This window comes from Brassica napus, chromosome C3 (assembly GCF_020379485.1).
Source record: "Brassica napus cultivar Da-Ae chromosome C3, Da-Ae, whole genome shotgun sequence".
In the NCBI taxonomy this organism is placed as follows: domain Eukaryota; kingdom Viridiplantae; phylum Streptophyta; class Magnoliopsida; order Brassicales; family Brassicaceae; genus Brassica; species Brassica napus.
This window is the reverse complement of record NC_063446.1, coordinates 4,460,566-4,475,702: the sequence shown is the minus strand read 5'-3', so window position 1 is coordinate 4,475,702 and position 15,137 is coordinate 4,460,566. Positions and strand designations below refer to the sequence as shown.

At 34.6% G+C, this 15,137-nt stretch overlaps 3 protein-coding genes across 3 annotated transcripts; all 3 read left to right on the top strand.

Annotated features, from left to right (window-relative positions):
• Window positions 1–10: 10 nt before the first annotated feature.
• On the top strand, window positions 11–5,655 carry LOC106386553 (casein kinase 1-like protein HD16). Its single transcript, XM_013826392.3, has 17 exons — window positions 11–336; window positions 785–1,171; window positions 1,265–1,390; window positions 1,466–1,539; window positions 1,643–1,712; window positions 1,794–1,849; window positions 1,932–2,003; window positions 2,106–2,200; window positions 2,299–2,365; window positions 2,454–2,583; window positions 2,674–2,892; window positions 2,982–3,112; window positions 3,190–3,364; window positions 3,448–3,538; window positions 3,615–3,772; window positions 3,847–4,035; window positions 4,131–5,655. The coding sequence occupies exons 2-17, from the start codon at window positions 830–832 to the stop codon at window positions 4,188–4,190; spliced, it is 2,055 nt and encodes a 684-aa protein (XP_013681846.1). The 5' UTR covers window positions 11–336; window positions 785–829; the 3' UTR covers window positions 4,191–5,655.
• LOC106386551 (napin embryo-specific) lies at window positions 4,882–5,655 on the top strand. The gene has a single exon (XM_013826391.3). It carries the CDS (start codon window positions 4,931–4,933, stop codon window positions 5,489–5,491), a length of 561 nt encoding a protein of 186 aa, XP_013681845.1. The 5' UTR covers window positions 4,882–4,930; the 3' UTR covers window positions 5,492–5,655.
• Window positions 5,656–12,117: 6,462 nt separating this feature from the next.
• Window positions 12,118–13,352, top strand: LOC106386550 (putative H/ACA ribonucleoprotein complex subunit 1-like protein 1). Its single transcript, XM_013826387.3, has 4 exons — window positions 12,118–12,390; window positions 12,619–12,767; window positions 12,848–12,963; window positions 13,091–13,352. The coding sequence occupies exons 1-4, from the start codon at window positions 12,219–12,221 to the stop codon at window positions 13,248–13,250; spliced, it is 597 nt and encodes a 198-aa protein (XP_013681841.2). The 5' UTR covers window positions 12,118–12,218; the 3' UTR covers window positions 13,251–13,352.
• The last annotated feature ends 1,785 nt before the right edge of the window (window positions 13,353–15,137 follow it).

Sequence of the window (15,137 nt, the reverse complement as noted above, 5' to 3'; positions counted from 1 at the left end):
CTTTTGGTCAAGACCAAAGTTTTTTTCTAAAGTTGCTCAATCCTTCTTAAAAAAAAAAAAAAACATAATGCCAAAAAAGAATCCTACCCCAAATCTGCACCTCTCTCATCTTCATCTTCACTATTTGTAACCCTAAATCTATCTAAAGCTTGTATCTTTCTCTCTATTTGTCTGCTTCACACCTACAAAAGCTCTAACATTTAAATCGCCGTAGTTGGAGGAGCTATCAGTTTCTCATTTTGAATTTCCCAAGGAGATCTGAAAGTTTTAGACTTTATTTTTGAACCGATTCCATCATCATTATCATCATAGTCCGATCATCGTTCCTTTGTGAAGGTTCATCTCTAATCCTTCATCGAGTAGAATGTTTTTGACGTATCGTTTAGATTCGTTTGTGGTTGTTGTGTTTCAAAGTTTGTATCTTTCCAAGTGTTCTTATGAAAGGATCTTGTTTTTAGCTGATGACTGAATCCAAGTTTGATTCTTTTGACTATATATATATTACCTTTTAAGCTGGTTTGTATGCTTCTGTGAAGATGAGAATCGCCAGAAGTTTTGTATGTTGATTAATATGTCTTCTTAGATGATTAAAGCTGATGACTTTATTGTTTGAATATTGTGATTTTGATTGCTTCTCTGTTTGATTGGAAAATGCTAATGTATACGGATGACAATAAAGTGATTTGATGGAAAAAAGAGAATGCTCAAAGCACAAAGCCACTGTTTCACTCACCTTATGATTCAACTAAATAGTTACCCTCTGCTTCCTCTCTTTGTGCTGCAGATCACTTAAGGCAAAAGATCTTCTTACTCTTTGTATGGAGTAAGAATGCCAGAGTTAAGAAGCGGAGCACGTAGATTGAGACAACCTAACCCTCAGGCGATTGATCAGGCGGAAAATATTGAGCTTCCTCGTCAGCCTGCAACAAGGAGAAGAGGTGGTGGTAGAGGAAGGGGAAACGCTGCTCCTCCGAGACCCACTGGTGCTGCTGCTGGTAGGGGTCGAGGCGTCAGGTTAATAGATTTAGAGGCAGAGCCTGTAGTAGGTGAACCTGCTTTTAATCAAGTCGCAGGTGTAGCAGCTGATAAGGATAACGCTATGGAAGGTGGTAGCGCTGATAAAGTAGTTGGTGTTGAAGAAGATTTAAGCTCAGCTCCTGTCCCTGAAAGGGTAAAATTGATGCTGATCTTATGACAATTCAATCACTGAGCTTGTTCGGTTTAGAGAGAAGTTGATTTTGATTTCTTGTTTGTGTGTGTATAGGTACAAGTTGGAAACTCTCCTGTTTATAAGACTGAAAGGAAGCTCGGTAAGGGAGGCTTTGGTCAAGTTTTTGTTGGTAGAAGGGTGAGTGGTGGCAGCGATAGGATTGGTGCAGATGCAGTTGAGGTATGTTGTAGAAAAACATGTAGACAACAAAATAAGTCAAATGTTAAGAAAAAATATTGTTTTCTTTTTTTTCAGGTGGCTCTGAAATTTGAGCACCGTAATAGCAAAGGATGCAATTTTGGCCCACCTTACGAGTGGCAAGTGTACAAGTAAGACTTGCTTGCACTCTATCTTAATTTTCATGCCAAGGTTCTTTTATCAACTTATTTTTCATCTCATATGTTTCTTCTCTTCTCTTCTTGGGTTGTCAAGTACGCTCAACGGTTGCTATGGAGTTCCTGCGGTACATCATAAGGGTCGTCAAGGAGATTTTTACATTCTTGTATGTATTTTTCTATGAACAAATTAAATATACTTCGAGCTTAACCATTGAGGTTGATGAACGTTTTAATAATTATTTCAGGTCATGGACATGCTTGGTCCAAGTCTCTGGGATGTTTGGAATTCTTCAGGGCAATCGTAAGCACTCTTCTCCTTTCACAACACTTTTATTCTCTTTGCGAAATTCTTCATATGATCCATGTTTATGTTCATGTGGCAGGATGTCTCCTAACATGGTAGCGTGCATTGCAGTTGAGTCCATATCTATTCTTGAGAAGTTTCATATGAAAGGGTTAGTGAAAATATTTTATTTTTAACTTCTTGGCTGATAGTTACCACAATATGCTTCCGTTGAGCTGATTCTCATGTCACGTTGCATCCTTATATCAAATAGGTTTGTCCATGGAGATGTGAAGCCCGAAAACTTTTTACTGGGTCAACCCGGAACTGCTGATGAGAAAAAACTCTACCTTATCGATCTTGGTCTAGGTGAGTTTTATGTACTAGTTCCTTCTCTTATGTTTCATGTGATATTTGAAGTGGTTGATGTTTGCAGTAGTGTTCACATAATCTTTCCTTTGTTTCAGCATCAAAATGGAAAGATTCGCACTCAGGCCTGCATGTTGAATATGACCAAAGACCTGATGTGTTCAGGTATTGTCATTAGTGTGTATATATACTAAATACTAATTTCTTTATCTATAAATATATCATACATGTTTATAAATGTTTCGCATTGCAGGGGAACAATAAGGTATGCAAGTGTTAATGCACATCTAGGTCGTACTGGAAGCCGGAGAGATGATCTGGAGTCGTTGGCTTATACTTTAATTTTCCTCTTGAAGGGAAGATTGCCATGGCAAGGCTTCCAGGTCTATTTTCATGACCTTACAGTTATATATCCGATTACATCTTCTTCATTGTAGTCAATCATGTGTATGTATTGTTTGCTGTCTTTGCAGGGTGATAACAAGAGCTTTCTTGTTTCCAAGAAAAAGATGTCAACTTCTGCTGAGCTGATGTGCTGTTTCTGTCCACCACCGTTTAAGCTATTCCTCGAGGCAGTCACTAACATGAAGTTCGACGAGGAGCCTAACTATGGGAAGCTTATTTCACTTTTCGACACTCTAATTGAGCCGTGCGCTCTATCTAGACCAATTAGAATTGATGGGGCTCTAAAGGTTGCTAGCTGTTTTCTTGTTTCATATGGCTATCTTCTAAACTTGTGTAGAAATATTTTCTGAATGTGCTTCTTTTGGCATATATGTAGGTTGGGCAAAAACGAGGAAGATTGCTTCTTAATCTGGAAGAGGATGAACAGCCGAAGAAGAAAATCAGAATAGGCAGTCCTGCTACTCAATGGATCTCAGTCTATAACGGTCGTCGTCCCATGAAACAGAGGTAAATAGTTTTTGCATATACACTTGAAAAGTTCCTCACTAAGTGTGTAATCTTTTAAATTTTTCTTTTTTGGGTAGATATCACTACAACGTTGGAGAGACGAGGCTTCACCAGCATGTACAAAAGGGCAATGAAGATGGACTTTTGATTAGCTGTGTAGCATCAGCAGCTAATCTTTGGGCCCTCATTATGGATGCTGGAACTGGGTTTACTTCTCAAGTTTATGAGTTGTCACCGGTCTTCCTTCACAAGGTAATAATAATCAGTTGAAGCAACTAGGAATCAATCTGTTTTTTTTTGTAAGCAAGTTAGTAACACCATTTTTTTTTTGGCAGGATTGGATAATGGAACAATGGGAAAAGAACTTCTATATAAGCTCCATAGCTGGTTCAGATAACGGGAGCTCGTTAGTTGTTATGTCAAAAGGTTAGTGTTTAGTGAATAATAAACTTATAACACGAAGTCTTCATTTGCTTATTTATATACTTGTTGGAATTGGTAGGAACTACATATTCTCAGCAGTCATACAAAGTGAGCGACTCATTTCCATTCAAGTGGATAAATAAGAAGTGGAAAGAAGATTTTCATGTAACCTCCATGACAACTGCTGGTAATCGTTGGGGTGTGGTAATGTCGAGGAACTCTGGCTTCTCTGATCAGGTAGGTTTTTGTCTCTTATTGTCTGGTGTTTTTATTTTCCCCTGATAGTCTAATATGATAAACTGCGTTGAAAGGTGGTGGAGCTTGACTTTTTGTACCCAAGCGATGGGATACATAGGAGGTGGGAGAATGGGTATAGAATAACATCAATGGCAGCAACTGCAGATCAAGCAGCTTTCATATTAAGCATACCAAAGCGTAAAATGGTGGATGAAACTCAAGAGACTCTCCGCACCACCGCTTTTCCAAGTACTCATGTCAAGGTGGGTTTCTTTAGCTTTGAACAAAGATTTGGATCTTTTTGTTTTGTTTCCATATACATAGGACCTGAGAGCTTTTGGTTGAATTTTTTTTTCAGGACAAATGGGCGAAGAATCTGTACATTGCATCAATATGCTATGGCAGGACAGTGTGCTGATACACACTTAAGCATCATGTGGAAAGCCAAAAACAAATGGAGCGAGCCTCAGGGTCGTCATAATACCAATCAAAGACGTAAAACCTGACGCAACCTCTTTGGTTGAATGTAATGAAAGGGATGTGTCTTGGTTATGTATGTACGAGTAACAAAAGAGAAGATGGAATTAGTAGTAGAAAGATTTGGGAGCTTTTTTAAGCCCTTCAATTGTGCGCTTATTTTTTTTGTTAACATCCATTTGCGTTGTTCAATGCATCTCTAGATTTGTTCATGTTTCTTTTTTCAGTGTCTGATAAGTGAAATGTGAGAAAGCCAAACCAAACCAAAATATTCAAATCTTATTTTTAATAGTGTTGAATCAATCGGAGTTGCCACCATCTGTGCCAATTATGTTGAATCTATCACACTAAAAAAAAACATTTCTTCAAGGTGATGACATGTGGACTATGTTCTGAATTCTCATTTTATTTTTTGAAGTTAAGTTTTTACCCTACTTTTTGAAAAATATCGTTCATAAGATGTCACGCCAGGACATGAGCTACACATCACACACAGCATGCAGATGCGGACGATTTGTCACTCGCTTCAAACACCTAAAAGCTTCTCTCTCACAGCGCACACACATATGCATGCAATATTTACACGTGATCGCCATGCAAATCTCCATTCTCACCTATAAATTAGCGCCTCGGCTTCACTCTTTACTCAAACCAAAACTCATCACTACAAAACATACACAAATGGCGAACAAGCTCTTCCTCGTCTCGGCAACTCTCGCCTTGTTCTTCCTTCTCACCAATGCCTCCGTCTACAGGACGGTTGTGGAAGTCGACGAAGACGATACCACAAACCAAGCCGGTCCATTTAGGATTCCAAAATGTAGGAAGGAGTTTCAGCAAGCACAACACCTAAGAGCTTGCCAGCAATGGCTCCACAAGCAGGCAATGCAGCCCGGTGGTGGTAGTGGTCCAAGCTGGACCCTCGACGGTGAGTTTGATTTTGAAGACGACGTGGAGAACCAACAACAGGGCCCGCAGCAGAGGCCACCGCTGCTCCAGCAGTGCTGCAACGAGCTCCACCAGGAAGAGCCACTTTGCGTTTGCCCAACCTTGAAAGGAGCATCCAAAGCCGTTAAACAACAGGTTCGACAACAACAGGGACAACAAATGCAGGGACAGCAGATGCAGCAAGTAATTAGCCGTATCTACCAGACTGCTACGCACTTACCAAGAGTTTGCAACATCAGGCAAGTTAGCATTTGTCCCTTCCAGAAGACCATGCCTGGGCCCGGCTTCTACTAGATGATTCCAAACGAAATCCTCGAGAGTGTATGTACCACGGTGATATGAGTGTGGTTGTTGATGTATGTTAACACTACATAGTCATGGTGCGTGTTCCATAAATAATGTACTAATGTAATAAGAACTACTCCGTAGACGGTAATAAAAGAGAAGTTGTTTTGCTCTTGCTATTTCCTATAAAGTGATGATTAACAACAGATACACCAAAAAGAAAACAATTAATCTATATTCACAATGAAGGAGTAGTCTATGCTAGATTTTTTTTTCTTTTTCTAAATGTCTAATTAAGCCTTCAAGGATAGTGATAAAAGATCATCCAAATGGGATGCAACAAAGACTCAAATCTGGTTTTGATCAGATACTTCGAAACTCTTTTTGTACGCACTAAATTATGCAAGTGTTCTTTTATTTTGCGAAGACTCTTTCCAAGCAAATAACGATAAATAAATAAAATTATATTAATATTCTCAAATCTTGAATAGATAAGCATTATATAAATAAAATTATATTAATCATCCTGTAATATTGAAAAATTTCTTAGGATAGTTTTTAAGTTTTTGTTACAAAAATAGTTTTCAACAAAGAAAATGAACAACATAAATTTTATTAATTGTGGAGTTTTGAGAATAAATCAAAAATTTCAAAACAAAAAAAAAAACTATTTTGATCTTTTTTTTCAGTGGTATTTTTGTAACAAAAACTCAGAGCTATTCAGATAATTGTCCTACTTGTTATAAATTAAGCATTGAAATGATCATCCACTCCTTTACCAACTCAAGCACTATGATCATCTACTCATCAAACACTATGATCACCCACTCATTTACCAAATTAAGCACTATCTTTGTTATTTTATGTATTGTTGTTCACTATAAATATCATCACTCATCTCACTCTTTTGTACACCATAAACAAAAACAAGAGTAATTCATCAAAGAATCATTACATTTTCTTCTTCCTTCTTATAATAAACTCTCTCCCTTATACTAGTGTTATTTGCTTCCTACGGGTATTAAATTCTACTCTTATTTAAATTTCACGATACTATAAATTAGAAGTTATTTCATAACACGTTATCAGCACGATCACTCTGCGATTCGGTAAAATTTATTTGTATCATTTATACCCTGTTATAATGGTCGGTATACCGCCTTTACTATTATTTATATCATGTTATAATGACCGGAATACCGCCTATATTATTTACTAGTAATTTAATTTATTTATTGGTCGGCCGAGCCGCCTTATATCCTGTTTATTATTTATTGGTCGGCCGAGCCGCCTTATATTCTGTTTATTATTAATTGGTCGGCCGAGCCGCCGTATAATTTATTTATTATTCTGCATTGATCGGCTGAGCCATCGCATGATTTGTTGTCATATAACATAAATATTTCATTGTCATAATTTTTCACTTTTATGAAATTTTATAGATTTGATTGACCGTTTAATACGATGTTTTCAGACTAATTTTTGGTGCACTCGATTTAACCCCAACGGTCACAAAGAAAATTTTTCAAAAATTTCCCCTTTCTCCGACGGTCATGAACAGTAATTTTCATCTATAAATACAACTCATTTTCACTCCATTTCATCATCCAAAACATTTCATCTTCTCTCAAAAATTTCAAATCGCTCTCCTCCGATTTTTCATTTCAAGAAAGATGATTCGCGCACTTTTGTTTTTATGTGCCATTTTTATTTGTGTTTCTATTTATGGTTTATTCGTTGGAGAATTTACTCCGAGTGAATTTAAGATGAATATCGGTTTAATTTTATTTACATCGCTTCTCCTTGTAATTTCTTGTATGATTAATGTAAACGGTTTTTAAATTATGAAGTTCATAATAAATGATTTATTTTAAAATTGCGAAATTCTAAAAAAAAAAAAACAAAATATATATATATAGTCATTTTAGAAGATGATATATATATATATATATATATATATATATATATATATATATATATCAACGCTTGTCTATATGTAAGAATAATAGTTATTTATGAATTAAATTTTGCTTATTATACTTTAATATGCTTCATGATTTAATGGTATTAAGGAAACATACTTTATGATTCATGGTCTAACATCATAAAAGAAATTATTTGTAATCGGTTAGTTTTGTTGTCGATTAGTCTTTGGTCTAATATCATAAAAAAATTTGGATTATATGTTGATATTTACTAATGTAATGACCATGTTTATATGAGCAAAAATTTAAAGTTTTCAGGATTGTGTATTCTCTCGGAAAGATATGTACAAGTTATCAGCCAATTCAGAAACGTGAACAGCTGAAACTTTCATCGCCGATATACTTCTGTTTATAAGATAAGTATTTTTATGCTTTATATACAAGTTTAACAAACTTGATTAGATAAATCAATTTGCATGAAGTTGGCAGTGATATAAATTTGTTCATTAAATTGATTGATAGGTTAAATTTTGTTAAAAAGCATGAGAGTAATAATATAGTCTATATAATAATTACTATGAAAGTTTTATTTATTTTCTGATATAATAAGACACCTTTGTTAATACATATTTATATATATTTGAAATATTTTGATTTTATTACCATTTATATTGAGGATTTTAAGTTTAAAGCTTGACTCTAAAAGATCCATAAGTTTTGGAAGATAATATATATAAAAAAGGTATTATCACCTGAAGTGATTACCTAAAGCTCATTTTGTATTTTGCATTTAAAGATTACAAGACCTGAAGTCGGTAAATAAAGCCAACTATGTTGGATGTTAAGTTTAAAAGTAAAATTTCTTCAAGAAATTGTTTTATGATGCATATATATTGAAAAAATATCTATTGATAAATCACGTCTAGTTGATTATGATTCATTCTCCTGAAGAGAATATGACATTTAAAAACTCATAAATTGTGGTTTTAGACGTGAGCATAAATGAGGTCAAGGTCCAAAGAGTTTCTTTATAGAACTCATACTCTCACTTAAAGTTGAGAAAATAAACATGGTAATAAAGAAAAGAAATTATGAATTCATTTGAAGATGAAAGAAAATTTATTGTGTGTACAATACAAGGTAGTTGACGAACATGGTTTATGAGCCGTTAATGTAGCGGCTTGTAAAACTTATAGAATGCTTAAAAAGAGGATATATATGATGCTCCAGAAGTATACATAGTGTTACTGCACATAAAAATTTAATTTAAAGTTCTTAAGAATGCAATTTAAAGTTCTTAAGGTATTGTATTTTTATAAGTATCAAAAGTTAAAAGGATCTACGAAAAATACATAACCCATGTAGGATATGTTGTTGATTAAGAAAATGAGATACATTCGAGATTGATAAACCTGTAGTATTATACTCTCGATGGGAAGAGTTAAAGAATCTCACTTTTTATGATAAGTCAAACATCCAGAAGATTATGTTTACACTAAAACTAAGATTAATGAATTTTTCTCAAAGTAATCCGTAAGATTTTGAGATACTTATGTTGAGACAATAAGCAAACGAAATGATATATACATTTCAATCAGAAATAATTCTCAAAGTAGTATAAGTATTTTAGAGAAAATATCTACAGTCTCTTATATATTGTACTACACAAAGATTAGTATAATGAAGATAAATGTATAGTAAACTAGAAGTTTACATTTGGCATGAATCAGTTAGACCATTTTGGTTCATTAATAATGCGAATATATACTTAAAGGTCATATGCATAGTCATATAAGAACCAGAAGATTCTTCCGAATGATTTGACATATGTTGCTTACCCATAAGATAAAAGGGTAATATGGTTTTCACCAGCCAAAATAAGATATTGGCATAAATAACGAAGATGTTAGTGGACTGATCACCCACTATGCATTTTTATAATATTGGTGAATTCACTTCTTAAAGTCTTTAACGACTATAGCACATTCACTGAGATAAGTGCTAAACATTTTGAGCAACATTGGATCGCATCAAGCCAATAAATATTCACTAGTTCTCCCCATCATTGGTATAGAATCAGAAACCAATCATTTTCATCTAAGAATTTTGGATGTTGCTCCGCCACAGAGCTTCAAATGAAGATGTGTTTTCAAATGAGGTTGGAAATATATGTTGGATATAAATCTCTATTGACACTTAAGAATCCAGAGCCATCCCCGAAAACTATAAGTAAGGCTATACATGAATTCTAAAAGTGAGTTAGTACTTCCAACATAAGGGGGAGAAAATAAACAGCTGGAAAAGAAAATAAGTTGAAATGAATTATCATTGATCCTCGGGCTAAACACAATGTGAAATAGAAGTCCAAAAGATAATTCATTTCAAAACTTACTAAAGCAGTTGCCAGACACGACCCATATAAATATAGTGATCAAGTCACATATACCAGCTGTAAATGCTCCAATAAGAATAAATGTTCTACAAGAACAATATCAAACTGCTAGTCACGCCTGCAGCGTGGTAGACAGATTGGTTCCAAAGATAAATCCTCGTAAATGAAAAAGGAGCATATATTGATAATGGTCAAAACGAGGCAATATAGTTTTGTATGATCTCCAGAAGAGAAATTAAACATGACTGACGAAAATTCAGGTACCTGAGACAAATGAAGAGATCTCAATAAGTTATGTCATGTATGAAACAAAATGGAACCGATAAGAAAATTGACGTCGATGATATTATACATGCAAAGTAGCAGTTGATATAATAAATGAGAAAGAGGATCATGAAAGAAAGTCTATTGAAAAGTGTACACAAAGAAATGATTGGCCAAATCAGAAAGATGCAATAGACAAAGATATAAACTTCTTGTGAAATAGAGAAGTATTTGGACCAGTAGTCCATACACTAAAAGGTGTAAAACAAGTGAGATGTAAATGAACCGTTGCACACAAAGAAGGATCAATATGAAATTGATTGTGAAGAGACATAATTTCATATGGTAGATGCAACTAGTTTCAAGTTCCTTATAGTCTGGTAATAAAGGAAGAACTTGAATAAAACAATCCACTTGAAAAATGTTAATCCCTGAAAGTATAATCCATGAAGGATTGATGATATCAAAATCATGTTCCCGGGAACTCTGCATATTCGATCGAATTGAAACAAACTATTTTATGGAATATATGAAATATTATAAGGTTAACAAATGTATCCATTTGTATTTATCAAGAGATTATAAATCAATAGAATCATGATTTGAATATAATCAAAACTCCTGAAGAGTTATAGAAAAATTATATTTTGGAAGAAAACTCTTGACAATACTATATTGTTTTATGTATTCTAAACTGGAGATCTAAAACTGAGATGTTATCATAAAGATCCTTAAAGTATTTTATTTAAGACGCTCGTATATGTTTGGTCCTGAAATACCATACGTAAGAGTGTTATTTAAGAAAATTATTAATCTTTTTCATTACTGAAAGATGTAATTTCATATGAAAAGAAAGAAAATCATAATAGTAACTTCTATAGTTACAAATGAATAATTCGTATGTACGAGACGAATTTCTATACGATTATATGTAAGAAATTTGGTTTGAAATCCAAATAGACCAATAAACTATTGTCTAAGTCAAAAGAGAATTATGGACAAGAAGTCTAAAGGACCTAGATATCATAATAGAAATGAATAGAGTTTATTCTCTTAAGCTTAATTCTCTGAAGAGAGTTGATTGGAATGCATATCCTGAAGATATTGTTTCCAGGGAAAGAAATATGATAGTAAGTGTGGTTGTACTCTTTTTCCTTATCATGGTTTTTTTTTTTATCCCATTGGGTTTTTCCATGACAAGGTTTTAACGAGGCAACAAAGAACATACAAAAGATAGACAACCAAAGAGAATGTTACAATTTGAGAGATGAAAATCTATCATTGTTCTAAAGGTTCTATGACTACTCATTCGAGGAGGAGCTTACGTAGTTGTACTCTTTTTACTTTTACTACGGTTTTTCCCATTGGGTTTTCCATGACTAGGTTTTTAACGAGGCACCACGTAATACAAGATGGATGATCAAGGGGGAGTGTTATAAATTAAGCATTGAAATGATCATCCACTTCTTTACCAAACTCAAGCACTATGATCATCCACTCCTTTATCAACTCAAGCACTATGATCATCTACTCATCAAACACTATGATCACCCACTCATTTACCAAATTAAGCACTATCTTTGTTATTTTATGTATTATTGTTCACTATAAATATCATCACTCATCTCACTCTTTTGTACACCATAAACAAAAACAAGAGTAATTCATCAAAGAATCATTACATTTTCTTCTTCCTTCTTATAATAAACTCTCTCCCTTATACTAGTGTTATTTGCTTCCTACGGGTATTAAATTCTACTCTTATTTAAATTTTACGATACTATAAATTATAAGTTATTTCATAACACTACTATATTTGTCAAATGACCATACTATTGTGTGATGACAATAAGTCAATAACAAATCTTAAACTGAAGTTTATTTTTTTATTACTGCTCTGTTCTTGGTTTTTTTGGTTTAATCAAACCGAACCGGTAGCCGAGTGTCAAGTCAGCAAACATAGCAAACCATATGTCAATTCGTTAGATTCCCGGTTTAAGTTGTAAACCGGTCTTTCATTTGGTGAAAACCCTAGAAGCCAGCCACCCTTTTTAATCTATTTTTTTGTAAACGAGAAGTCACCACACCTCTCCACTAAAACCCTGAACCTTGCTGAGTAGCAGAGCGCAGCTCAAAGAACAAATAAAACCAGAAGATGAGACCACCACGTGGCGGCGGGAGCTTCAGGGGACGGGGAGGAAGAGATGGCGGCGGACGCTTTGGTGGCGGCGGCGGACGTTTTGGTGGCGGCGGTGGACGCTTTGGTGGCGGCGGTGGACGCTTTGGTGGTGGATATCGTGACGAAGGACCTCCCAGCGAAGTCATTGGTTCGTTTGCTCTTTTCTTAGTCAATTCTTATTCTTGCTCTGCTCAAGCTTAAGACTTTATTGATGAAGTTATCAGCTTTGAATGTGAATGAACTGTTTCCTGCTTATCAGAGTTCCTTTGTTTTGAGTTGAATCAGTGTCTTTTGAAGTTTTGTTACAATAGTTTAAGTTAAAGGACTTTGTGACTTGTCTCCGTTATGACAAGGTTAACTTTGTTGGTTATAACAGAAGTTGCAACCTTTCTCCATGCTTGTGAGGGTGATGCTGTGACCAAGCTCTCTCAGGGGAAGATCCCTTACTTCAATGCTCCAATCTACCTTGAAAACAAGACCCAGATTGGGAAAGTAGATGAGATCTTTGGTGCCATTAACGAATCAGTATGTGTTCACTCTCTCTGTGGCTTTCTTCTATCACTAGTTTACTTACTTATACTAAGAGCATTGGTTCCTTTTTTCAGCTGTTTTCCATCAAGATGATGGAAGGTATTGTAGCTACCTCGTACGCTGAAGGGGATAAGTTCTACATCGACCCTGCTAAGCTATTACCTCTAGCAAAATTCCTTCCTCAACCAAAGTAAGCCACACTTCTTAAACCCATTGGGGGAAAAGATAGCTTCTGTTAAGCAGTAGAATCCACTTGTTCAAGTGTTGGTACAAGTCTTTAACAAAGAGTCTTGTTCTGTTTTTTTTTTTTTTTGCAGGGGACAATCTATGGGAGGTCGTGGGAGAGGCAGAGGTGCTTCTAGGGGACGTGGAGGATTCTCTTCCAGAGGTGCTCCCAGGGGGCGTGGAGGATTCGCCTCAAGAGGTGCTCCCAGGGGCCGTGGAGGATTCAGAGGCCGAGGGAGAGGAGGATACTAATAATCTATCTATTGTAGCCTTGGCTTGTAATTTTTGCTTTTTATCTTGGATAATGCAAAAAATGCTTTTAAGAAACCATGACAATGAGATGATTGTTTTTCAGATTCTAGTTTTTGTTATTGTGGTTTATCAAGTGAGTAAAATGTAGGCATGGGCATTTGGGGTCCCAATCGAGTTTCGGTTTAGTCCAATCGGATTTTGATTTTTCGGATTTATCAAAATCAGCCCCAGTTGGATTATATGAAAATTTGGTTCGGGACCGGTTCGGATTCTATCGGGTTCAGGTCGGGGTTAGTAAATCTTCAAAGAACCGGTACAACCTGATGTACTTTCGGATTCGGATCCCAATCGGTTCTTTGGTTTAAATGTACCTGATTTATATCTACTTCGTAACCAAAAAATAAGTAAAATCGGTTCTTCGGTTTTAAAATACTTGATTTGTACCTATTTTGTAACCAAAACATAAATAAAATCGGTTCAAAAAAAAGAAAAGAACATCAAATGTGATCATTCAAAATCAAATGAAAGGTAAACATAGTTATTGATCGAAAGAAAACCAAATAAATGAAAGCATAAAACGAAAACCAAGTTCTCATGAAATAAAAAACATTATTCAATGAAAACAAAACCAAAATCTAAAAACTGCCACCTTCAACTGCCACCTTCAACCATCAATCTTCATATAATATGTAATTATTTTAGATGTTCAATATCTTTTGAATACATATTAGGAATTGAGATCATGTTTGGCACAAGTTATTTTTGGGAATTTTGAATGTTTCGGGTTCTATCGGATATTCATTTAGGTTCGGATTCGGTTCGGATAGTACCCATAACCCGAAATATCATAAAACAAGATCCATTCAGTATTTATGTCGGGTTCGGATCGGTTCGGATTCATTTTTATCGGATCGGATTCGATTCGGGTTTTCGGGTTCAGTTTATTTGTCCAGCCCGAGTAAAATGTTTTGAACTAGAGATCCTTGTTATATTACAATCGGAAGCATTCATTTGTTTTATAAACTTACCAGAGCCTCTGAGAACAGTTTCCCGAATTGGGAAAAAGCGTAATTCAACCGAACAATTTTGGTCATGCCAAATACAACTTCAAACTTCTTTCAATAACTCAAAATACTACTCCGAGTAACAAATCATTACTTACCGTTAAAATGGCAAAACAATGTCGTTTTGTGCCTAGATAAAATTAAAAAAACAAAATTGAAGGATAAAATTTTCGAATCCTATGATAGACACTCACTTAACAAAACCCACTACCCACTAGCTCAGATTATATTTATACACTAATACTACAACATTTATGTACATACAAGTTAGTGCACTGAAACACTTTTGACGTAGATAATTTCCAGTAATCATTCTCGCAACCATGAATTCGACCAAAGAAGCTTCGTGGAGTCGAGGTGTTTCAACTAAATCATTGAGCTATGAGAAAACAGTAATATTTGTGGATAGTTGAGTATTTTTTTTGAAATTTTCATCAATAGGTTGTATTTTAAATAATTTTCTTAAAAGCCGCTATTTGTGGATATTTGCGTATTCTTTCAGAGTTTTTCATTAATATGTTGTATTTTTAAATAATTTTCTGAAAAATTGTTATTTTTAGAAAGTTTTCATTTTTTCAGAGAAATATTGTAGATTTGGGTTTGTGGTTTAAAAGTGAAGATAACAAGAATATTTATGGATATTTGAGTATTCTTTCAGAATTATTCATAAAGTTGTATTTTTAAATAATTTCCTTAAAAACAGCTATTTTTGGAAACTTTTCATTTTATAGAAAAATATTGTAGATTTGGGTTTGTGATTTAGAAATTAGGATAACAAGAATATTTTTCGATATATGAATATTCTTTTCAGAGTTTCTCATCA